This window comes from Chanos chanos, chromosome 12 (genome assembly GCF_902362185.1).
Source record: "Chanos chanos chromosome 12, fChaCha1.1, whole genome shotgun sequence".
Taxonomy (NCBI): Eukaryota; Metazoa; Chordata; class Actinopteri; order Gonorynchiformes; family Chanidae; genus Chanos; species Chanos chanos.
In genome coordinates, this window is record NC_044506.1 from 10,634,699 (window position 1) to 10,659,763 (window position 25,065).

General features: G+C 38.9%; 2 protein-coding genes across 2 annotated transcripts; both read left to right on the forward strand.

The window, feature by feature from the left end:
• The first annotated feature begins 303 nt into the window (after positions 1–303).
• LOC115824727 (ankyrin repeat and MYND domain-containing protein 2-like) lies at positions 304–5,847 on the forward strand. Its single transcript, XM_030788484.1, has 9 exons — positions 304–388; positions 916–980; positions 1,829–1,967; positions 2,117–2,215; positions 2,325–2,485; positions 3,829–4,043; positions 4,371–4,506; positions 5,101–5,229; positions 5,680–5,847. Exons 1-9 carry the CDS (start codon positions 304–306, stop codon positions 5,845–5,847), a joined length of 1,197 nt encoding a protein of 398 aa, XP_030644344.1.
• Positions 5,848–11,247: 5,400 nt separating this feature from the next.
• Positions 11,248–12,282, forward strand: sostdc1b (sclerostin domain containing 1b). The gene is made up of 2 exons (XM_030788485.1): positions 11,248–11,443; positions 11,846–12,282. The coding sequence occupies exons 1-2, from the start codon at positions 11,248–11,250 to the stop codon at positions 12,280–12,282; spliced, it is 633 nt and encodes a 210-aa protein (XP_030644345.1).
• Positions 12,283–25,065: the final 12,783 nt, after the last annotated feature.

Consider the following 25,065-nt stretch of genomic DNA (forward strand, 5'->3'; position numbering starts at 1 on the left):
AGAGAGCAAATCGGTTCTCACGAAGGATATTTAGCACAAAACCTGATGCGGAGTCTCAAAAGTGAAGCGATTGCTAAAATACCATTGTATTTCTAAAACCTCATCATCATCACCCCCCTCCTCCTCAATATGGTTCGTTCCGAAGGATGGCCTGTCTCACATAGTTGCTGCATTATAAATGGGTTGCGCTCCCCCTTATTTCTTGACCCCTTGGCCTATCAAATGGAACAGTCTATATGAACGAAGTATCACCCACAGCGAGAAGTTGTTGCAGCTGTGAATTTTGAAGCCAGGAAATACAGTATGACTGCACCGCAGAGCAGGGCCTCTCCAAAAAAGGGAGATTTAACTGCAGCTGAGAAAGAAATGCTACAGGTTGTTGTTTCAGGTAATGTGCACTCATGAGTATCACATTAAATAAAAATTATATTTTTTGCATGCAACACAATAATATTATACACTATAAGCTATCTTTGAAACGTATTATATTATTGCATGAGGTGGGAGTATGTGATAAATTTGTTTTTGGTAATTTCATGCTTATGTGATTTCCAGTTTCATTGGTCAATATATTTTAATAATTATACTGCTAAACTGTATTTCACTCTAAGAAGCTGATCTATAGACTCAAAATAGTCGATAACTGAAGACGAGTACACGAATATATTCCATCCACATTTCTAGCTGCAGCTAATTTTTTATGGCTTTGTTAACAGTCTATGGATAAACAAAGCTTTCTCTGATTCAGTTTTAACATAATGTTTCAATTAATTAAATGTTAATTAAAAAGACAGACTGTGATATGAAGTGCACCACATGAGTTAACCAATTCTAATGCAGCATAAGTAGATGTCTTGCATGTGTGTGACTGTGTTGGATGGGAGTTGAGAGTCATCCCTTGTTCCATGTTAACAGGAAATATTCAGGAGGCCTTGAAGCTACTTAGTGGTGGAGATGTTCGGGTAAACTGTTTAGATGAGGTAAGGAATGAGAGATGATTCATTTCCTCGGCTGCTCCTGACACCTATTGCTTCGTTCAACCACAAAAATCACTGGCTTTTTAGATGGTTTTAATTTTAGAAGGTTGGCTACAGATGACACATTTCTTTTGTCAGAATAATAAATCCTCATGTTTTTTTTTTTTTTGGGCATGACATGGAGGATATAGATTACCATAAGTATGATTTTTGCAGTAGCTCACTACAGCTGTTATGTAGAACAACACAGATTTGAAGAGATTCAGTTGCAGCATATGTTTTCTATTGTTAGGGGGGCATATGGCCCCGACTTTCAAGTGGCGGATACGCTACTTAAAGGTTTTGAATAATGCTAAGAAACCACTAGATGTAACATACAGACTATTTCAGGCTCTTTCTTTAGGAAACGGAATTGTGAAAACAGCACTTGACAAGAAATGCCTGTCTGTCAAAATCAGATGTTTTTTGCTGCCACCAACGCAGTCTTTGGTTAGATCATGAGTCACAGGCAACTAATGTCTCACAGAAATCAAACACCAATCTTTTATCATTTTCCTTTTTTTAAAAAAACCAATTACAGAGACTTGTATAATCTAAAAAAAAGCATCGCAGGCATTAACATCTAGCAAATTTCAGAGGCCTTTTAACTTGGTTATTGAGCATTAGGGTGGTACTGTAATATTATTGAATTATGTTGACTGCACTAAATAACTGACTGTGAAATGCAAGATTTGTGAAGTGAGGGGGAAATGATGTTTGCAAATCATGCAACTAAACGTGAGGTCATCCGGTGCATTTGATGTTTTTGTGATGTTAAGTGACCTTCTGCTTTATCTGCTCTTTCTGCTCAGTGTGGCATGACTCCACTCATGCATGCCGCATATAAGGGAAAAGCAGACATGTGTCAACTGCTTCTGCAACATGGAGCTGACGTCAACTGTAACGAGCATGAATATGGTTACACTGCTCTCATGTTTGCCGGGCTTTCAGGTATCTGTGGCTGTGGGTATGGAGAAGTTCTCTTGGCCAGTACAGAGAAACGAAAATATATGATTTCACTTACTTGAAGTCTCTGAATAAAAATAAAAATCTTGTCAATATTTAGAACATCTCACATGTAAAGATGTTCATTGCCACAGGAAATTCAGAGATTACACGGATGATGCTGGATGCCGGGGCAGAGACTGACCTGGTCAACTCAGTGGGCCGAACAGCTGCTCAGATGGCAGCTTTTGTTGGTGAGAGATCCAAATATAATAATGGCGTATATTTCTTACCAATTAAGAAATAACTCCAAGGCTTCCAGTCTCTCTCACTCTCTCTCTTACTCTTCATTTGTGTCTCTAGGGCAGCATGACTGTGTGACTGTGATCAACAACTTCTTTTCGCGGTCGAGGTTGGAGTACTACACCAGACCTCAAGGTTTAGAAAGAGAACCCAAACTCCCGCCTAAACTGGCAGGACCTTTACACAAGATCATCATGACTACCAATCTAAACCCTGTCAAGGTAAGGAAGGACTTTCACATCAGAGGAAGCTTAAGATATCGACCATATCAAATTTATTTGATCTCATCTTCATTTGTTTGGAAAGATTTTCCTAAAACTACTGTTTGCTTGAAAAAAGCCAGTTAAGCCAGTATCGCAGATTGCTGATTTCTGAAAAGTCATGAGGTGATATCTTCCTTTCTTGACCCTCGATGAATAATAAAATCAAACTTACAAAGGATAAATGAAGAGAACATTGTCAATATTATATTGTATATCACATTCATAAAACAGGAGGCTGTCCTTTAAGAGGAGCTTGTCAAAAACAGCTTGGTCTTGTTTTGTAAAATTAAGAGTGTAGGCCTAGTTTACTTTTGCCTCTTTTGTGCATATCATTTAGGATCATTTTTCTTTTAAGCTCCGATTGTGGAGGTACAACAGCACATCAATAGTAACTCGTATCCTGACTTGATAGTTGGAGGTCCTTGATGTGTGTTCAGCAATCAGTGCTCTCAAAACACATAACATCACATGACCCTGGCATAGTGTCAGTTAGCACTAGCCAACTGCCTCGGCTGCTTTTATGTGTATCTAAATATATGTCTGAAAGATAAGGCACAACAGAACAGGCAGCATATTATAACACAGCACTGCCTACAGAAATGCTGTTCGACACAAAACTGCCAGACATATTCTTTTATTTGAATAGAATTTTAATAGAATCAGCACCATACATACATGACGTGCAGAAAAGCAATAGTATTTTCCTCTCACAGAGGGCCAGTAGAGTTGATTTGTAGTTCCTCTCTGGAAATGTGTCAAGAAGACTCAGATGGTCTTATTCCCGGATATCTCCTTCACAGAAGGATCAGATAAATAAAATTCTCATGGTAATGTTTCCTCTTTTGCTCTGGCATGACTGAGTCAATGGAACAGTTAAATGGAATAAGTAATCATTCCTGTGTTTGAAATATGTGAATGAACGGACCGTCCTGGAATTCTTTTTCATGTCTTCTTATCCAAGCATCTTTTTCTCTCAAAGTTACTTAAATTGTAACAGAACTGGTTGTGTCAATGTAACAGACAAGCTTAATATGACCGTCGACAGTGAAAATAAGTAGACAAGAGAAGAAGGGTAGAGGAGTATTGGAACAACGGCCAATCATACATATACGTCAAATACATATTCTGTCGCATCTCCCCTCTACGCTTCTTTTTACTTCATTATTTTCGATCTTCTCTCTGTTCTCTCTTTATCTCCTTCTCACAGTGAGTTCTTTCCTCCTGGCTTCAGTGGGTTCACTCTTTGATTTAATACCTACCCCCCCCCCCCCCCCCCCCCCCACACACCCCCTTTCACTCAGATGGTTATGTTAGTGAAGGAGAACCCTCTGCTGGTGGATGTTGCTGCTCTAGAGAAGTGCTACCGTGTGATGGACTTGCTCTGTGAGCAGTGTGTGAAACAGCAGGACATGAACGAAGTGCTGGCCATGAAGATGCATTACATCAGCTGTGTGCTACAGAAGTGCCTGGCATTCCTGCAGGAACGGGATGACAAACTGGACGCACTTTTAAAGAGGTGATGCCCTCAGCAGGAATCAGACAGCCTGTACATAGCTATACGCGCATGTTAATGGTGATGTTTTACTGCAAGGTTTTCGAGTACAATGACAACAACTACAAAAAAAACACATAAACAGAAACATCATTGACTCAAAGAAGAGTGTTTGTGTAGGTCTGGACCAAGATTCCCCCACATTCCCATGCTCACAAAACAGTCATAAGCTCAAAAGACTGACCATCCTGTTCTTTAAGCCAACCACCAAATGCAAGTGATATCACTGTTTCTTAATGTCCTTATTGATATTTCTTGTTTGTTTTGCTCTTTGTTGCTTCCCCAACATAGCTTACTGAAAGGCCGAGACGGTGACGGCTTTCCGCAGTATCAGGAGAAGTTTATCCGCGACTGCATCCGGAAGTTTCCGTACTGTGAGGCAACCTTGCTCCAGCAGCTGGTTCGGAGCATCGCTCCTGTGGAAATTGTCAGTGACCTCATGTTTTTTCTTCTCTTAACTGTCATCTTGTGCATACCGTAGATTTCGAAGACTTTAGCTTTTCGAAGGCCAGCTCTATATAACATCGAGGCTCGAAGAGTCATCTGTTTTGTTTTATTCAGTGATAATCACCAGTCTTCGTTCAGATGCTTTAGAACCTCACACTCCTTAGTTATTTTACAAAATAAAGACTTTGACCTTCAGGTAGACAGCGTTTCATCCACACAAAATAACATTTCTATAGTGTGAGAGCCTGAATACACAGAATTGATGTTATCTCACTGAAAATGTATTTTTGCTGTAGTGTCTAGGATTGAATTGGAGACTCTGACATGTATGAATACTTTTTCACAGCATAAATTTAAAGATTTTTTTTTTTTGCTTGACCATTCTAAATAAATTATTCATTGTATTTCATGTATTTTCTGAACTAAAGTTTATTTAACCAAGAGCATCCAGAGCCCTAATGAGGAGATATCAGATACGGATTTTGCATCTTTGCCTGATGGGCAATGATCTTTGATGTGAAATCATGGTTGGCATAATGTGGTCTCTTGGCGTGATTTGGTCTCTTGTCTCCAGGGAAACGACCCGACAGCCTTCTCGGTTCTGACCCAGGCACTGACGGGCCAGATGGCACTCATGGACGCTGAGTTTTGTGCTACATGCGGTGAGAGAGGAGCAGACAAGAGATGTTCCCTCTGCAAAATGGTACTGTAGCCATTTGTCCTACACTCTTCATAACCATAAAATAATACATTACATTATTGTTAGTCATAGATGACACGTGTCATAGATGATAGATGTGTAGATAGTTCAAACAGTCATTCATACAGCAATAATGTATGATTTTTTTTTTAATTTTTATGTAATAGACACACTTTGTTTATGACAAAGTGGGTCTAATAGATATACTTTGTTTATGAAAAGGTGGGTCTTCATAATTCTAATAATTAATTGAATTATATTTCTATTTCAAAATATATTGTTATTGTGTTAACTTTAAAAGCATGGTGGGCCAAATTAATGCTATTTATCAATACATACAACATTTTTGGACTATGAAATCGACATAAAAAATGAGGTAGGTAATAGTTACTGTAATTCATGAAACTCATATAATACATTGACAAACAGTTACTGTCTGGTTGTAATTCCCAGGTGATTTACTGTGGTTCAGCCTGTCAGAGGCTGCACTGGTTCACTCATAAGAGGATTTGCAAAGCCTTACAGGAGCAGAGAGTGTGCCGGGAACGAGACACTCCCAGACTCAGAGAGGTCCCCGACAATGGTGCCAATCAGTCCATCTTCATCTCCACCTTTAAGTAGTTCTTAAATTTCGGTCATAATTAGACGATACAGAGAACATGAAAATTCACTCGTCCATTTCCTTATGTTTGGACAGTGCAAATGGTAATGTGCTGTATAATGTTGGCAACTAAGAGTATGGCTAAGAGCACCCTCTACTGTTCAGTCAAAGCTATATCTCTCTCTTTTTTTTTTTTTTTTTGGTTCTTCTATCAGATGAAGACAGTAAGAGAGTGGATGAGACCACTAGCTCAATGCTAGACCTCTGTTTGGCTTTTGAGGAGAGTGGAGCCTCACATTCTTCCTTTGAAGACCACTCTGACTCCCCTGCGGCTGATACAGAGGCTTCGTCTGCTTGCCAGGACTGAAGTGTAGACCAGTAACCTTCTGGTCTATGGACAATTTGGCCTCGGTCCAATAAGAGAGAGCCTTGCCTGCCCTCGGGGGCCATCTTAAACTCAGTGCAAGGACTGAAGCTACCACATGACCATGTTTCATACTGTAGTGTAGCAGAGAGTGAGGGCCCATGTTTGGACTGGAGCCATAGCAGGAGACAGTCTTATGTAAACAGTCATGTGTGTTCATGTGAAGTGAAGAAAAGGAACAGACAGAGAGAGAGAGAAAGAGAGGTTTGTAGATACAAAGAGAGGTAGACATTGGTAAGACTTATGGGACATAGATTGTCCAAATTTTGTATACCATATTCAAGAACTGAATGGATAAGCCTTCTGAGTTCTGTATTTTAAACCCTGACATATAATCTTTTGAAGTATTTTTAGTGTGCTTTTTTGGAGTATTTTTAGTGTGCTTTGACCTGATCAAATAGGCCTTTCATGGTTCTTTTAAAGAGCTCTTTCTTTCATTTTGGCCTCTCCTGGTTCTTTTAAAAAGCTTTTTCTTTTATTTGAAGACATTGTGGCTAACTGTGACATAACTGTGTAGTGGGTACATGTTTGTTTATGCTATGTGATTTAAAATACAAATGAATTTTATGAATCTGTTTCTTATATAATGTCAAGCTCCCCTCTTTTTTTTTTTTTTTTTTTTTTTTACATAGTTTACAGCAATCGAAAAGGGAAAGTGAATAACTAGATAAACAAGTATTCAGCAGTCGAAAGAACAATAATAATCTCTGTTCTTACTTAACTTTGATTCTTCCCGTGCAGAGGGTTGATATATATTTAGGTATTATTTCAAATTATTATTATTATTGTTGTTGTTGTTGATGTTGTTGTTATTATTATTATTATTATTATTATTAACAGTAGAAGTAGTTTCAAGCTGTTTTTTGAAACATTTCACAAGGTTTGTGTACATGACTAATAGAGCTTGTTTAGTGCAGACGAATAAATATTTTGAGTCAACGATTGAATTAAAATTGTTCAACTGAATTGAAGTTGTTCCAGTTTATTATTTTATCAACAATGATCATATACATTTATTGATATTTCCTTCTTTAAATAATTACAATAATAGAATATGTAATTATATATAATATAATATACAATTATTTTTTAACAATCCACTTTGTAGACAGTTTTGATGCTGGGTAGTGACTGCTTTAGATGAGTTCAGCTGTATATTAAAGTGTGCTTGCATAAATGAGAAGTTTGCATATTTGTATTTATTGATTAATAGCTGGTCTGCTTTTGCCTTTAGAGCAGCTCTAGGTCCTTCTTAGAGTGCTGTTACTGATGATCTTTAAAGTGTTTCTAGTGGGATATTGGGCCAATCTCAGTGGTGAGAGGTCTGCATTACCTTCAGACATAAACTACTCCACACATTACATTCCAGAACTTTCTATAAAGACTTATTGATGTTTAAATCTAATAACTGATGAGGCCATTGAGACTGTTTGACTTAGTTTTCGTGAAACTACTCTGGAAATTTGTATAGCAACGTGCAGGGATGTGTTGCCATCTTGGCATACAAGAACAATGGGACTGCCATACTTATATACCTTCTAACTTAAAAATAGCTTCATATTCCTTGGTATTATTTTTATCCTGTAGGACGACTCCCACAAATTAACCGCCTCTTCCAGGAAAAATCCGCTATAAATCCGTGCAGATGTGAGAAAAAGAACCAAAGACAATTCAAGAGACCATATTACTGTCTTTCTCAGCTGAAGATTTCTGCACACGCATTGTGTCACGTCAACCCTTTTGGTTTCTGATTTTTTTTAAAACTCTGCTGTAAATTTCTGTTTTGTAGAGCTCCTGACTTATAGTTTTTGTTGAGACTGGATGGCAGAACTGTGTATTCAGTGCTGTGGTAAGTTTTGAGGCTGTAGTTTTATTGCCTTTTGCAGATATTCTGTTACGTTTCTGTCTGTCCTTTTCAGTGGGCCTCAATTTGTGTGCACTGTTCCTCTGTCCCAGTTTTCCCTGCTTGGCAAAAGTCATTAATATTCAATATTTTCATCTCTGTTCCCTTTAACGTGTCAAATCATTGTGCAATTCCTGTGACTCACACACCTGCAATTGTCAATACAAAATGTGTCGGCAGTTTATCTTAGTCACCTGAAAATGTGAGTCCTTTCAATTTTGAGTTTTCCATTATTTTGTGTGCCACAAGGTTTGTTTTCTTGTTTTCTTTTTTAGGCGTGTGTGTGTTCGCATGTGTGTGTGTATATGTGTGTGTGTGTGTGTGTGTGCGTGTGTGTTTGTGTGAAATGACTATGACACTAGAGGGCAGCTTCAGTCTTTCCAAAATCATGGAAACCCATGCTGTCCACATTAACGCGTTAAGTTTACCATAGGACAGTCTTAAAACTTTACTGACATTCTGCAATAGTTTCCTATTTGCATATATGTCAATTTATACGTTAAATCAGATGCAAAATGCATACTTACATATGCAGGGGTTGTAGTATTATCATACTACATTATTATTACCACCATGTGTAACACCTTTATCCTCCTCTTCCTCGTCCTCCTCCTCCTCATCATCATCATTATGTTGTTATTATTGTCGTTTGTTTGTTTGTTTGTTTGTTCATCTTGACTCTGCCTTGGGTCAGATGTTGTTCTTAAGAATCTTGGATTTCCTACCTAGCAGGCATTCTAGGTTTCTGTTCAGTGCTGGGGAACAGCTGTGTAGGGCTTTGATGTCCACATGGATGGCTTTGGCCTTCACGTTCCACATCTCTTGCATTTCAAGTCATAGATCCTGGTATTTCCTGATTTTCTCCTGCCCCTTGTTTAAAAACATTCCTGTCATTTGGAATTGCAATCTTGATGATCATTGCATGATCGCAGTGATGTCTGGTCACCTTGCAGGATCTTCCTGTCGGTTCTGATTCCTATGTGCCCCAGAAATCAGGCCCTGTCATTGTCACAGGTTAAGGCTTGTGCAGACATGGCTTGCAAAGCACTGGGATCTGGTTGTGCTTACAGATGCCCTTATGTACCACTGCTGCAATGTGTTGTGCCTCTTCAAGTACTCAGTCTTTTGGAATCCGTTCCGTAAGTGGGTGACTGTCTCATCCCGTTCCTTGCACAGTTTACACTTTGAGTCACTGGTGACCTTCAGTATTCTTGCTTTATGGTATGTGTTCAGCGTTCAGTGCCTGGTCTTGTGCTGTAGTGATGAGAGTTTCCATTAAACCAGCTGCCTTTAGACCAGCTTCCTTCGTCCATCTGTACCTGGTACCAGAACCACCTATGCAGTATCTTGTCTCGCTAAGTCCTGATGGTGTGTTTTTCTTCTTCATGATCATTATCATCATCATCATCATCATCATCATCATCATTTTCTTCCTCTTCTTTTTCTTCTTCTTCTTCTTCTTCAGTGCTGATAAGATCAGCTTAGCTGTAGAATAAACTAATAAAGTAGTATTAACTGACCCATTAGACAAAGTTGGTTAATGCATAATTTCATGAACATTTTTAAAGAGAAAATGAGTCTCTCCTCTCTGGACTTTCTCACACATATTTCACACATCCTAAGGCACTCGTGTAGAGTTCTATAGAGCCCTCCATCAGTTCCTGACTGCTTTGTTCCCTGTCTCCACAACCCATTATCCCAAGGGGCATCACACACTGTGAAAAGTAAGGGTCTATTTAACATACTCTTGTCATGTCGCATGTCAATATACTCATAAGTCAGTATTGTAACCTCTACCCCCCCCCCCCCCATTCTTTCTTTTCCCTTATCTCCCCAGAGACTTACCTCTCCTTTCTCTCTCCATGCCTGTGTCACAGTCATTACAGAGGCATAAAAGGACTATCTCAAATATCCGGTTTTCAGATGCAGAAATTAGCGAATGCCGCATTGTATCAGATAACTTTGATATTCCCTCTTCAGGCCCTGAGGTTGCATATTCAATGTTCCCCAAATCACACTCCCTAACAGATCTTTTTAGGTAACAAGAGATCATTTTGACAGTAGCAGTTTTTTTTTAAAAGATATAAAAAATGGTCTTTGCCATTATGGTAAAGGTCTGTATAATATTAAAATGTTTTTCACCTGAATCAAAGGAAGAGAGGTTCAGGTAGAGAAGGCACATGAATGCATGGCTAAAAGCCTCAGGTATAGAATGAAATAAGACACTTTTGGGTTTTTTTTAGGGGGGAGCATTGGGTCTTTGTGTCACCCCTCCACTGTTTGAGTAATACACATTCATTTGATGAGCTCATCTGAAACACCTGTTTGGATCATTTTTGTTGGGGGGGGGGGATAATCTGTGTAATATTGGATTACAAGGGTTTGTTGGACCTATCTGCACCCTATCAAGATCATCTGAAGGCAGAGTCTTCTGATATAATTTGTTGGAACTGAAGTAAGTCTTACATTTCTGACAGTCAATTCATCATGTTTTAATCACTAAGATTCATCACTAACACCTCAAGGCAAATGAAACAATGTGAAGCAAATCAAACTATACAATAGGAAAATATATGCTGTATATTTTGAGCATGGTAGTCTGGCTCACCACAGAGCGTTATGCATATAGCCTACTGTGTACTAGTGGGACAGACTTCATTTTTCGTGGTTGACACTTTGTTTCCATGTTATAAAAAGATTTTCCCATTCAGTCTGTAGGCTACCTTGTAAAATATTCCTCAAAAAAAGTAACTAAACACCTTAATTGAAATCTATTGCATTAAATTATGCCTAATTTTAACCTAATTGAAAATAACGGTCCCGTAATTTCTTAATTTACAGCCAATGTTTTCCGTCTCCTGAGCATTTCAACATTTAGGCATTTTATTTGGTCCATTGCTGATGCACAGTAGGCGTGCTGATGTTTAAGGGCACACCCATCCAGGCTGAACCTCACAACTACACTGTTGACCAAAGAAAGGGGCGGGTATATAAACATACGAGCTACAGGTAACAAAATAACGTCGACCAAGACATTTTCCAAGACGCCCGCAACGCATACCCGAAGCACATATCTGATTGAAATTTGCCGCCATGCCTTTGAACGCATGTGAATACCAACTAATACTTTTACTCTGCATTCTGCTGAAGAGCTGTCAAGCTGTCAAAAACGACGCCACGGAGGTTTTTAATGCGCACATGACCGTCCCAGTCCAAGAAGCTCCGAGCAATGTCTCTTTAAACCGAGCAAGGACCGGAGGAAGACATTTGGAGAGCAGAGCGCAAAGTGGTGGGTAGCCTATTTGTGCTAAACCAATGCCATATTTTTTTTTTGCGAGGAGTGGAATTGCTGACCACAAATTATATGCTGTTGCGATGATGCTTTTCGTTATTGAACGATTAAGCGATTAAATATGTCATTTTGCTCAAAATTAAGACACTGCGTCTTTCGCGGTTTTCTTCGTCAGCCTGGTAGTTCATTTCAAAATGTGTCTCCAAAGCCACAAATCCTTGCATATTCTTTCATTTGTAGATATGTATGCCTGGAAATTATTTTAAAAAATGTTTAAATTATGTAGCGACACGCATTCAAACCCCAGGAATTCTGGGAAAATACATTCTCTGTAACACTAGATGTATTTTTTCTTCTCTGTGGTTAAACTGACAATTTCTCATTTATGCGCAATCACAGAACAGAGTCAAGTGGGTTGTAGGGAGCTGAGATCCACCAAGTACATATCTGACGGTCAGTGCACCAGCCTGAATCCTGTGAAGGAGTTGGTGTGTGCCGGTGAATGCTTGCCCACCCATCTACTGCCCAACTGGATCGGTGCGACCTACACAGGTCGCTACTGGAGGCGAAGGGACGTTCAGGAGTGGCGCTGTGTGAACGACCGCACCAGAACGCAGAGAATCCGGTTGCAATGTCAGGATGGCAGCTCCCGTACGTACAAGATAACGGCCGTGACGTCCTGTAAGTGCAAGCGATACACGCGACAGCACAACGATTCAGCACAAAAGTCCGAGAGCTCTCCCAGGGCCCAGGCCTCCCATGGTCCAAAGAAGAAGAAAAGCCAGGACAAAAGTGCACAAGGAGGGGGAATGAAGGAAGAAAAACCCCAAAATTGAGTGCAAGGAGCTCCTGTGTTTAACAATGAACTGATATCTGTCATGAATATTGACCTTCAAGTTCTTCTGATAAGAAGATGGACACTGATCTTTGATGGTGTGAGTTGGAATGACACTGACTGGGATTGTAATAAGTAATATCTCTATGCAGCTGGTTTGCCAGACTTGAACTTTTGTATGCTCAAGTGTTAGTGTTTGTGTATATATACGTGTGCGCGCGCGCGTGTGTGTGTGTGTGTGTGTGTGTGTGTGCATTTGTTCTAAACGTCTGTAAGAGATATTGTATGTTGATGTGATAAGGAAGTTAATATACAGCTTGAGAAAAACAGTTCTTATGCAAGCTCCCGTATGCAAAGCAGAAATGAACAAATTAATTTTTACTATACTCATAATGTTAAAAAAAAGCTCTAACAAACTCTGGAATGTACCTGCTAACTGTTCCTTTAAAAAAAAAAATCACATCTTTTGTATTTATCCATATCTAATTATTGTATATCGTATTTCAATTGTACTTAAACTATGTTCAACGATTCTTTGTAAAATTGGTAGTGAAGACATAACTATTACTTTATAGTGATTTTTTTTACTCTCTGTCACACTTCAGAGTGTAATAAATTAAACTGTGTATTTGGCATACCTTTGCTGGAAAAAATCATTAAGTCTCCAAATGTGTTTAGACTTGAGAGTGCAGACAGTAGCTGCAAGCCAAAAACAGTAGAACAAGTAAGACAGACAGGAACTGTATAACAAATGAGGAATTAGTCCAAGAAGAAAATCCTTTCTTTTTATGTAGGAAACTCTACTCTACATTGTTGAGAAGGGATACCCTCTCCCTTGGGCAAATTGACTTTGCTTTGGTTGTAACATGTTAAAGCTGCTTCATTGTATCTCATATCCTTTCAGTCTGCCTCGCTGAAAGTCATGTTGTGTTTGTAATTACACTGTAGCTTTGCCTCCAGTGATATTTTCCATGAAGTGTTTCAGGACTCCCTCATTTTCCTCCTCACTACATTTGTACAGGGTGAGGTGGTGACATTACACATTGTTACATGGAGACAGTGTGGTTTAGTTCGTAGGCCCTCGGGCAATGTGAACACACAGCAATAGCAGAATGCCCATTCTTCATGTGAGGCCTCTAAGGAAGGTCACTCTGGTTGACAGGTAATCAGAGTCTACGAGTACACATTCATTTGCCGAAATGCTGGATCAGATCTCAGTCTAGCCAATAGTGATTAAGGTTACACTGAAGAGATCTCATATTTGATAACGGTAGAATAAACATATACTTATGATATTTTCAGAGAACTCACTTAAATGTGTTGTCATTTCTGTAGACAAATCTGATTCATCTCAATATCTTTGTACTTTTGTGGATTGATTCCTAAAAAAATAAAAGGAAAAACAAAAACATTAAACTTGATTAGATGAAAGAAAGGATGAAATCTAGAGAGGTTACACAGTTCCTGTGGCATGTGGATAGACACAGATTCACGGATTCATGGATTCGTCATGGCTGCAGTAAGCATGGTTTGACTCTTCATCTCTGTAATTATCCCTGACAACAGATTCCCCTCCAGAGAGCTGCTGATAGAGGGACCACCTGCTGCTATTTATGACCTCAATTACCAGGTTGCCTCTTTGCCTGAGAGAGCCTGTTCCTCTGCTAGACTAAAATTGCTCTTGCTCTCACTTATTTCCGCACTTTTGAATGTAAAATGTTCTTACTTCTGTTTTGAACGCCTTTAGTTAAACTTCAGCTCTACTAAAACCTAGTGTTGAAGATTTAGTAGCTGAGAATTTTTGGAAAAGCAGATCCTGTTAAAGTATGGCTCACAGTGTTGACATCCTCATGAACTGACGTAAACCAATTCAAACAATCCAACAGCACATTAGAGACTTCATATGATCCTCACAGCACACCTTACCCTATAAACCATTTTTCTTTAATTGCTGTATTGCCTAATTGTTGCATAAATGCATCTTTTTTTTTCCTTAGCTGGGTACCCTTTCGCAACAATAGCAAGCTGTCACTTAGCTAAATTACATAGCCCATGGCTCTCTTTTAATTCCAGCAGCACACAATTCACATTATACCTTGTCAACACATCAGGGTTTGCCAGAATTTCAGTCTGTACTGCTGGCATCACGACTCCATCTCAGAGACTCTATTGCAAGAACTAGCCAACAATCTCATAATTAAAAGCGTAACAAGGAGGTTTCAAGGCGCTGCAGTGTTTTATGGAACCACACATGCTACATCCTGTTGTGTCTCGCAGGCAGGGACTGATAGAAAGTAATAGTAATTATGTCATTATGCTGTGATTTTTGTGAATTTGTAGCTTTCTTGAGACGCTAAAATCGGGCTAGTTTATCTGCAAAGGGGTTAGGTAAGGAAGATATCCTTGAAATCCTTTCCCCAGGTCTGCAGGTGTGACTTAGATTTAGAACTGACTTTTTGCATGTGGTAACAATCCTTGCAGTAATGATGTACAATTAATCATGATATAATCTCCAGCCATTGCCAGGCACCAGGCCAAACCAGGATCCCGGGGAGCCAAGTGGAGTCACACTGCTAATCTTTTCCTTCACAAGCTCAAGGAAACCTAGGCTAACCGCTCTCATGATCTGGAAATGAGCGTGTGACTGCGTGCAGACTGTCGAATGTTTTTTTTTTTTTTAGCCGAAGCGAGATGGAAAATCGGCATCAATCTACTCAGACTGTGAAAGCAAGTCTGACTGTGATGCTTCTTTGTCCATCCTGAAGATTCAAAATTGGCTCTTGAAATCTCAGTCTAAAATGTTAGCATTAAGATCTACGCTTAACGCCACGCTATTTCATACTAATGGTGAAGACATGGTGTTGGCAAACTCTGATCATGACATAGCTGTGGTATTCAGGGTAACAAATTGTCCTGAGACTGGAGGAGCAGGCAAAGTGAGGTAGCTATGAAGGTGCATTATGAAACAAGTGTTGAAAGTGCCATGTTAGCACGGTTTAATACGTCCATTCAAGGAGATGAGGGTATAATGTGCTTGAATGCAGACACACCTGTTTCTCATTCATCCAAGACACTCCAGAGAGATGGCTTTATCCTTCAGCTAAACCACACCGCTGGGAAAACAAAGACCCTTACTGTTTGAGACGACTGGGCAACGCAGGCCCCCCGTTTCCTCTTTTAATTCATCCAATTATGAAACTGTAATTTTAGGATTTTTTTTTTTTTTTTGCTAATGCTAATTGATGCAATGCATAATGGCAGCTGGAACAGTAGGTGTTGATATGAAACCCGCATTGAAATTCTTGCAACTTAAAAGACTTGGCAAGTGAGATCATGTATTGATAGTGTGGGGTTTTCTGTTGAACATGTTTTAAATAATTTTAGACAATTTAAACACCACTTCCAGTTGTCTTTTAAGAGAGGAGATCTTTAACAACTCTGCTTATTTTTTCTATTCATCTACCCTTATGACTCATATACATCTTTTTTCTGCTTATTTTGATTACGTGTCATTGTCATATTCTCATCTCTAATGTTTAAATCCCAGTATACACAAGAGTAATTTTAATATACAGAGAACAATATATAAAAATGAATATAAATCTAGGTCTCACCCAGCTTAATGAGTGAATTTTCATTTAATCTTACAATTTTTAAGTCAACTCGAAGTGATTATCTGCAAACTTCATTGTTTTTATTTACTCGTTGTTTTTATTTGTTTAGATCTCAGTGCAAAATGATGTATCAGAATATTGCTTGAGTTACATTAGTGCATGTTCTATTTTAACAAGTTTACTTATACCTTGCAAACTTGAATTTAACCTTGATTTTTCTTATTCACCATCCCAGGTTTGTCAGAGGCAGAAAAAAAGGGATGACTTCAGTGTGTTCATATTGTAGAGCTGTAAGAAACATCGTGAGAAGTAGATTTTGTCACCTCTCCAAGTTAAATGAAACCTTCGCTGACGCCTCTTACCTATGTGTACCATTCAGGATGGGTATCAGTGACCTTCTAACAATTTCATAGAGGGAGTTCACCCAAATTTTGATTGTCACATTCAATTGTTCACTTATGTTAATGTTAATGTGATTGTAGCAAGCATGATGTTGCCTGTTTTACTACTTCGTGAGCCTGACTGCCTGTGGTCCTTTTTCAGAACCTACTCCAATACACAGAGAGCCGCAAGTGATTTTCAAGGTCTTGTTTTCAGAGTTTTGTAAACAAACCCTCTGGAAATTTTGGCACAGAGAATTGTTAACAAATTGACCCGTGCTTTGAATTAAAAAGTGAACTTTGACAACACATGTGCAAATTAATCGCACGGCAGTGGACCACCAATGAAATACAACAGTCAAATACCGACAATACTGAAACCATACTTTCAACCGACATTTAACATGATTATTTTTGACATTAGGAGGTTACTCTCAAAAAAAGTGAGATGACAGAACTTTATTGAATATCCACTGGTTTCATGATGGGCTTAATGAAAATGAAATTGTTTTGGTGTTGAGGTTCCCTGTACACCCTTATTAGGATGGGTTCTTGGATTTCTAACCCTTTCATCCTCTTAAAGAATCACCCAGGATTAAAGGATTTGGAGCATGTTTTTGACTTGGCATCAGAGTAGTGCAGCCTGACAAAGTAATTGAGAGAGCTTGCTTTTCAAAGGGAAAAACAGGAAACTCGCAGGCCAATTTCCTACTAATTTCTAATATCACTTTACTTGCTTTTTGAATCATTCAGCACTAGGCAAAATGACAGTCAATAAAAATGTGCCCAGTTGAATTTTTTTTACACATGTATTTTTTTTTATAGACATTTTCCTGACAGCAGAGACTTTGCATGAGTGTAAATTCCATTTTCTGTTCACCATCCATTTCTCAGCTGTCTGTTCTGGTGGGCAGAAGAAACTCTATCCAAACAGGCTTAGGTTTTTTCCATCATTAGAGAATGTGTCGGTTCTGTCACTTCATTTAAATAGTGTAGCGTGCGGAGTTCGTATGACAAATTGAATTATTGCAGACAAAAGTCACACATAAACAGTACTAGATTAGCTCATTTATAAAGACAAAAAAAAAAAGAATCATAATCGATACCAATCACAAACAGACTGTGAGGGAACTGCGAGTGGATTTTTGTACCATTGTAGCTTGGCAAATGTGCTTATGCTAAATAAACTCAGAAAAATGTATTTTTGCATTGCGTTATATGAGAACTTTTGCACAGTAACTTTTGATGATATACACACAGTAAACAGTTTTCTTTTCTTGATCACATGCAGTTATGCAGTTCTCACACTTTGTGCAGTCATAAAATGTGACCAGTGTTGAGCATTTCTTACAGTGAGTGTGCTGGAAAATGTCACCATTAATAATAATAATCACAGTGACGGATGAGTGGTTGTGAGATTTGTATCACTCTGCTTTTCAGAGAGAAAAATGTTCTGAGAAAAGCGTTCAGAGAGAAGTATTCTGAGAAGGTATTCGGAGAGAAGTACACTGTTCTTAGTATTTAATGCTGGACAAGGCGTGAAAGTTATATAACTCACCTAACTATGACTATGAGTACAACGACACTCAACAAATTTGGGATTGTTGATCTGCAGATGTAACATTTTCTGGATAGACTTGCAAGGAGTTCATTTTAGAGTTACGTCACATCCATAAAGGTTTATGTTGTTGTAATTAGTTTTGAGAAGAAATTTTCTGGGGAGTTTTCTAGAGCTTTCTGGAGTGCTCTAATAATGATATGTACTCTGGTGAGTGTAGATTATCTAAGAATTGTTTTTACAAGAGGTGCCTCTCTAAGGATTATTATGAGCACAAAGCAATGCCAAAGCTGTTACCTGTTACTTGTTGTTATCATATGAAATAGGTTACTTAACCTGGAGTTTATTTCAAATATATAATTGAGGGAAGTTTTATTGAAGTGTTAAATCATTGTTACACTGCTTTACAGAAGTGATTGCAAATTCAAAACAGCTGAGAGCATTCAATACAAATGTCCTTAAAAGGAAGAAAAAAACTAAACTAAACTCTAACGGCATACTTTTCTTAGCTTTAGAAATGAGATGGTTAAATAAACATCTGCCCTGGGCTTGACTACCTCAGGTAAATATTTATGATTGGTTTGGCAACATTATTTTGATAAGAATGCCATTGAGCAACCCAGACAAACGCTGTTTGAACAATTTCTGTAACTAGGTGTTTATTCTGCTTCCACTGAATCATCAGTCCTCATTCACAGTGTGCTGACAGCAAGAAAACCTCAGCTGACAGTGTGGCCTGGATATACTTTTAACTCGAAGTTTCCATACCCATACATTCATGGAATGCTACAACGACTGTAAATACTTTTAACACCTAACAATCTTCTTGTAGAATGGATCTTCTCCTAGACCCTGAAGAGGTATGGTAAGGATTTTGAGTGTATTTGTATTAGAGGACTGTGGGCCATGTTGTAATGATGTAATAAAGAATAAATGTGTAAATTATGTGAGGAGTTGGTATATAAAATGCTATGTTGACTTCACCCAGTGCATTCAGAAGACAAGGTTTTCTAACATTACAGAAGAGTTGCAATTCCATTTCGTACACCAATATGTATATAAACACTTTTTTTTTTTTCATCTGCACAGTCTTCCCATTAACTGAACAATCGAGAGTATCTGAGCATATGTCTCTTTGTGAGTTTGTGAGTGTGCATATGTGGTGTGTGTGTGTGTGCTTGTGCGAGAAACAGAGAGAGAGAGAGAGCGCAAGAGAGAGAAGGAGAAAGAGAGAGAGAGAGAGAGAGAGAGAGAGAGAGACAGACAGAGAGAAACTGGTTTGTTGCATCTCTGATGATAAGCCCTTTCCTCCTGTCTGCTGGCCCAAGTTCTGATGACATCATCACTCATCGCCATCAGAGATCATGGTCCAACGTGGGTGGCCTAGAGAAGGCTAACATCTGTAACCAGAGTTCTTCCAAGAACTCTGTTCCTCTCTCTCTCCCTGTCTTTCTCTCTCTCATCTCCTCTTTTCAGCTCTAAATACTAGCTTGTGTTCTATTATTATCTTTGTTAGTATGTTTACGTTCAAATAATTTGACTAGTTTGAAGCTTTAAACCTTCAACAGTTCACTTATTCAGAAAGAGTTCCATATTTAAGTTCTCTTTTGAAACACTCTTATTATCCCTCGCTCCCACTTCGTTTCGGACCCTAATTATGGTGTTGTTGCTGTCGAGTTTGTCCGGTCTTACTCCTTTCCACTGCTCACATTAATTCCCGTTATGAGCAAAACACTCCCTTATCTGGAACAGCAAATGGAGAGTTCATTGTGGTGTACAGGCCAGTTTTGGTATGTATACTTGTATGCTATGTATACTTGTACGTATGTCATAGAAACCATGCATACAATGAATCTTACATACATTTCATTATATATTGCATAAAGATAAGAATAAGTGAGTATTCATGCTTTTCTCACGCAGTCTTTGTGTATGTGTCCTGCTCTTGCTATGTGGGTGTTTATGTTTGAATAATTTGAATGAATCATTTACAAACTCAGTTAGATCTACTGAACAAAAGCCCAGTGATACAGTTTCTTTCAGGAAATTGGACAAAAACAAGCAGCCTCTTGGGAAGCATATCTCTCCTAAACAATCATAGAGTTACACGTGCTTCCCATAAGAATGTCACAATTTCCAGTTGTTGACATGCAACTATTTCATATTGCACCATCTGTTGACATAGGAGCTCTTTTTGAAAGTGATCCATCGTCTCAGTAGATCAATATTTAGGGAATATTGAAAAGCGAAGTTCAACCACGTTGACATATGAGTCCATTTTGACAATTGCTTTCATGTAATCAAATCGTCATTGTAATTTTTCTGACACTATTCACATTTTGATACCCAGTAAGTGTGTCAGTGTGTGACAGAGTAATCCTGACTGAGCAAAAGAGGCTTCACACATTGGGTTAAATGTGAACGGTGTAACAGTGCTGCTTCAGTCAGACTCCATATAAAAGATTCTGTACTGACGAGAAATGGATCTTTTCTACTCGCTTGACATTCTAAACATTGTTTATTTTGAAATATACTGTTAACAAACCACCGCCATGAAAGGCAGAATAAATCGTTGGTTATAAATACGTTGGATGTCATTATGAAAAATGTGTGTCTTTGAAAAAAAAAAAACCCCAAAAAAAACGAAAAAAAATCTGAAAGTCCTGTGAATAATCAAACGACCATCACAGCCACAGACGAAAACAGAGGTTGTAATGAAGGTTATAAGGGTAACTAGTCCATTTGTCAAAGAAGATGAATTTCTTCTTTAAGAAAACTAGACACATATTTCAACATAGTAGCTCGTTTTTTTTAGTTCAGACTGAGTAACAGGAATGTAATAATTGGATTTTTCTTTTGTCAGTCAAAGAAAGTTTGGATAATGGTTTTATTGAACTATGGTTTGAGTCCATTTTATCTGGTAACACGCCCCATTCACTCACACACAGCGAGCGGTGCGGCCCTGCCCTACACGCAAAGGTCGCGCTCTCGGGCTGGAGGTTGGGAAGCGCAGAGCCTGACCAAAAAGACTGGAAGTTTGGGTATTATTGTAGGTGCGAGGAGGGCCAGTTCCAGCAACTCGTCCTCTCTTTGGGGGTTTTCATGCACGGCAGCCTCGGGGTTTGCCAAGAATGTCGCAACAAATAGAAAACATCCTGTGAACGTCGGGCCTGTGGGCCGGATGATGAATGAGGCAGAGGGCGAACGGCAGGAATCGTGCAGGCGAACAGGTGGCCCACAAACAGACAAACAGACAGTCGTTTGCAGAATGACATCTCAGAACGCACGGCCGTCTTTCTCTCTCTCGCTTCCCTGTCTCTGGTAGACTGTGGCAGCGACGGACCACATGGGGTCCCACGTGTGTCTAAAAGATGAAGTGATTTCAATGTGCGAGAGATCATTACCCTAAAACAACCGAGGAGCAGACTGTTGTTGTTGTTGGTTTTTTTTTAACCTTAATCCTGTCTTAACTGTTGTATTTATAAATTCTTTTTGTAGTGATGTCATATATTATTAGAGAGTAATTAGAGCTGTAATCAGTTTACCGCTAATTAACCTTTGAACTCAGTCGAACGACATTGCTTTTGGGGTCAACTTGTCTGGATTGCAGTTTTGTTCAGTGCTAATGGAAACAAGCTGGGAAACAGGGCAAAGACTGGGAGAAATCAAGAGAGAGAGGCAAGATATAACGAAGAACTGAACGAGATGAAGGCATAAAGGAGAGAGTAAGAAAGAGAGAGAGAGAGCGAGAGAGAGAGAGAGAGAGAGAGAGAGAGAGAGTCGTTCATCATACCCGAAATAAGAAAAAAAATACACGCTTCCTTTTGTGTTGCCAGAATGCCCCTTGGTGTTGTGTGATGTCTATTGACTGCTTTGTGAAGTTGCTTTAAAAGTGCTTCGTTTTTACTGATCTTCGGTAACGATGAGACGACACATTAAGGCTACTCGGTATCCCATACACGAGACTTGTTTTGTTAAAACAGATATTTGATCACGGAGGAGAGGAAATGCGTTTAAAAAAGACCATGATGTTGGTTCCTCATTAAGTATTGTATGACATCGCTGAATGCGTGTAATCACTCGATACCACTATTCCTTCCTCTGTGACCTCATGTTTTGGAGTGTTGCCTTTCGCTGGCTGGCTGCATTGCATCATACTCTGAAACTGAATTCAATAGAGATCAGGACAGACAATGATGCTTTGGGAGCTCTTTTTTGTCCCTTTTTTTACTGAATTAAGATATAAGGTCTTTTTTTCTACGCTTGTTCGCTGCATGTCAGTGATGGGAAAAGCCATATCCTTGCCATCAACTGGTAAGCTGATCTTTCCGAGTTCAGCGCTTATCAATGGTTGCCACGGCAACTGGAAACAACACCGGACACTGATGGTGTTTGGGGGGGGGGGGGGGGAGAGGGGGTTCTGCCGGTGTTGTCAGCGGCGCTTTGAAAGACCCGTCCAGGTGTTGATGTATGGGACGTCGTACGCTCCCAGACTGAAGAGCACCGCTGTTTACGTGGCTAAAACATCCCCACTGGTCAAAGGAAGGAGAAGACAAGAGATTAAACCTGAGATGAATTCATAGCCTCTGGTTACTCTTCGCACAACTGCTATACATCCACCTCACCCAGATTCTGGTCCTAACCTTCATATCCAAACTGACCCCGTGCCAGTAGCTAGGGGCATAATGTGTCTACACCTGAACTGGCAAAGGTTGTTACTGCGGTGCTCTCTGTGACCCTGCCTTAGGACCTTACTGTGGATGGATATCTTACTCTCTCCCATTTCTATTGCTGAGAACTGTAAACCTGTTTGATATACCGCTGTCAGACTTTTATTGTATGCGGGAGGGGCGGGTATACATTGTGTCTCGACTGGGACATGCTATAGACTTTGTTGAGGGAGAGTATAGTTTTATAGAGATTGAGAATTTTTCAGTTTGGACCGTGCCATACATTTTTGTTCTATTCCTTAAACACAATAGTTTTCCATGCAATGAAAGGTTTCGACACTTGAAAGGGATTCCGACGCACTAAGGCTACGCTTGAAGGAGAAACGTAACTGCTTATGCTGGTAGTTTTTTGGGGGAATAAAATGGTTAAAAGTAGGCCAGAAATCGCATGGAAAACACAAAGTCATAATTTTTTGGTTGACTTAAAACCCCATTGTTGCCAGGGCACTCAAAAGAAAAAGTCTCTCTCTGTGAGGCAATGGAAAAAGACTCGTAATGATCCAGTTTCAGGATGATTTTAGAACAGAAATGTGCTTTTACGAAAAAACCTTGCAGCAGAGGTGAAAGAAATGGAAGGTTTCCCATCGTGCAAATCAATTAGACATGCTACGCACTAATATCACTCTCAAAACACCTTCAGCTTTTGTTTTCAGTTACGGTCCTGCGTACTTTTACATTTTTGATTAAACTTTACACTTTTTAATTATTTAGAGAGGATTTTTTTGTTGTTGTCGTTTTCATGATCGGTATCTAGATACACCGATATAAGTTCAAAAGTAAAGATATTTATAATTTCTTTACTCCTATCCCTCTCAGTTTTTCCTTTTCTTTTCTTTTGGTATGCGTGTGGATGTTTAGATTTTAGATTAGGAAGATTAAAGTGTGAAAACACATGGTGTTATGTTGAAACAGGGGGCCTCTCTCTTTGGCTGGCTTTTAGTCGCACTGAAAGACTGCTGGTTCAGCCAAAAAGGCCTTTATGAATTTACACTGTGTAAACTCATCTCATCCCAGCCTTCTGACACTCATATGTTTTTTTTTTTATCATTTCACCAGAGAAATCATTATCGTTAAAAGAGCCGTTAAATATCAAACTCGAAATAATCGATAATCACAATTTAGGCATCTGTGCATGTAAATTCGAAATCTGCGGGGTGAGGAGTGTGTGTGTGTGTGTGTGTGTGTGTGTGTCTGTGTGTGTGTGTGTTTTGATCCTCTAGTACAGAGAACGTGTAAGAGCAGATAGATCCCCCGGCCAGACCTACCACTAGACTGTTTTGACCACTAAGAACAGTGGCGTGTTAAGTTTCACTCTCGCCACAGAAGAAGAGGGCTATGCTATGAGGGTGCTAAGAATACTGATGCATTTAGAGAACACAAATGATCAGTGAATACATTTATTTAAAATTCTTTCTTATGTCTGCAGATGCATTGCTGTTGCACACAAGACTTCTTTGAAACATAACCAAAACATTGAAAATATTCCCAAGATATTTATGTGCCACATGCATCTTAATAATACTGGCCAAATCTATGAGTATAAGTATATTAAAAAAAATTATAACATATAAGAGATTTTTTCAATTTATATGCATTCTGGAATGAGTTTATGTGAGTTTAGATGCACATCAAGTTATAAACTGTACTTTTACAGGAGATTATTTCAAAACCATGCTCTTGCATTGAGTTTATTGTTCAGTTTTTGCTTTGAGTTTGTATTTCAGTTTGTGTCTACCCCTCTTCTGAATGTGTTTACTTTAGAAAAACATGATACAATCATTACAAAACAGTTTATTGTGAATATAAAACGTGATTATGAAAACCAAACAACCTTTTGTTTAGTACATCTTGTACTTTAGACGGAAAACACATTCAGAAAAAAAGGCAGCATTATTGCAGAACAATTTGATTTAATGTCTTGAGAATTGTGATGCTTGATAAAATTTCTAGTCAGATTGTGTTATTGTATATTGTTGTGATTGATGTGTTATTACAATTTAAAAAAAATAAAAAATAAGAAAAATGTTGCAAGGCCATATCCATTACTCATAATCTCTGGTGTTCATTTGATAGTGACTTCTACTGCCCTCTTCAGTTAAAAAGTAAGTATTAAAACTGAGTTCTGCTGAATATGTATATTCGTACTACAAGCTGTCTAGACAGGCTTACTAGTGGTGACCTCTGTCTCACAGTGTTTGTTATTGATTTCTTCTAATTGCACTTGTCCTGTTGTACACAGACACAAACAGACAGACAGACGGACAGACAGACAGACAGACAGACAGACAGACACAGCAGCTGTTTATGGGCCACACCATAGACGGGCCTTGCAGGTGATCCACTCTTGAGTAGACACTGCTCCTGGAAAACCTTTTAAAGTGTAATACATCAAGAGAGACAGAATTTGACAGTTTACTTCCAACAGCTCTCTTTGTCTTTTTCACTTCCAAATGTGCGTCCAAAATTCAGAGTGATGTGTTGCTTTTGTTAGGGCGCTTTATG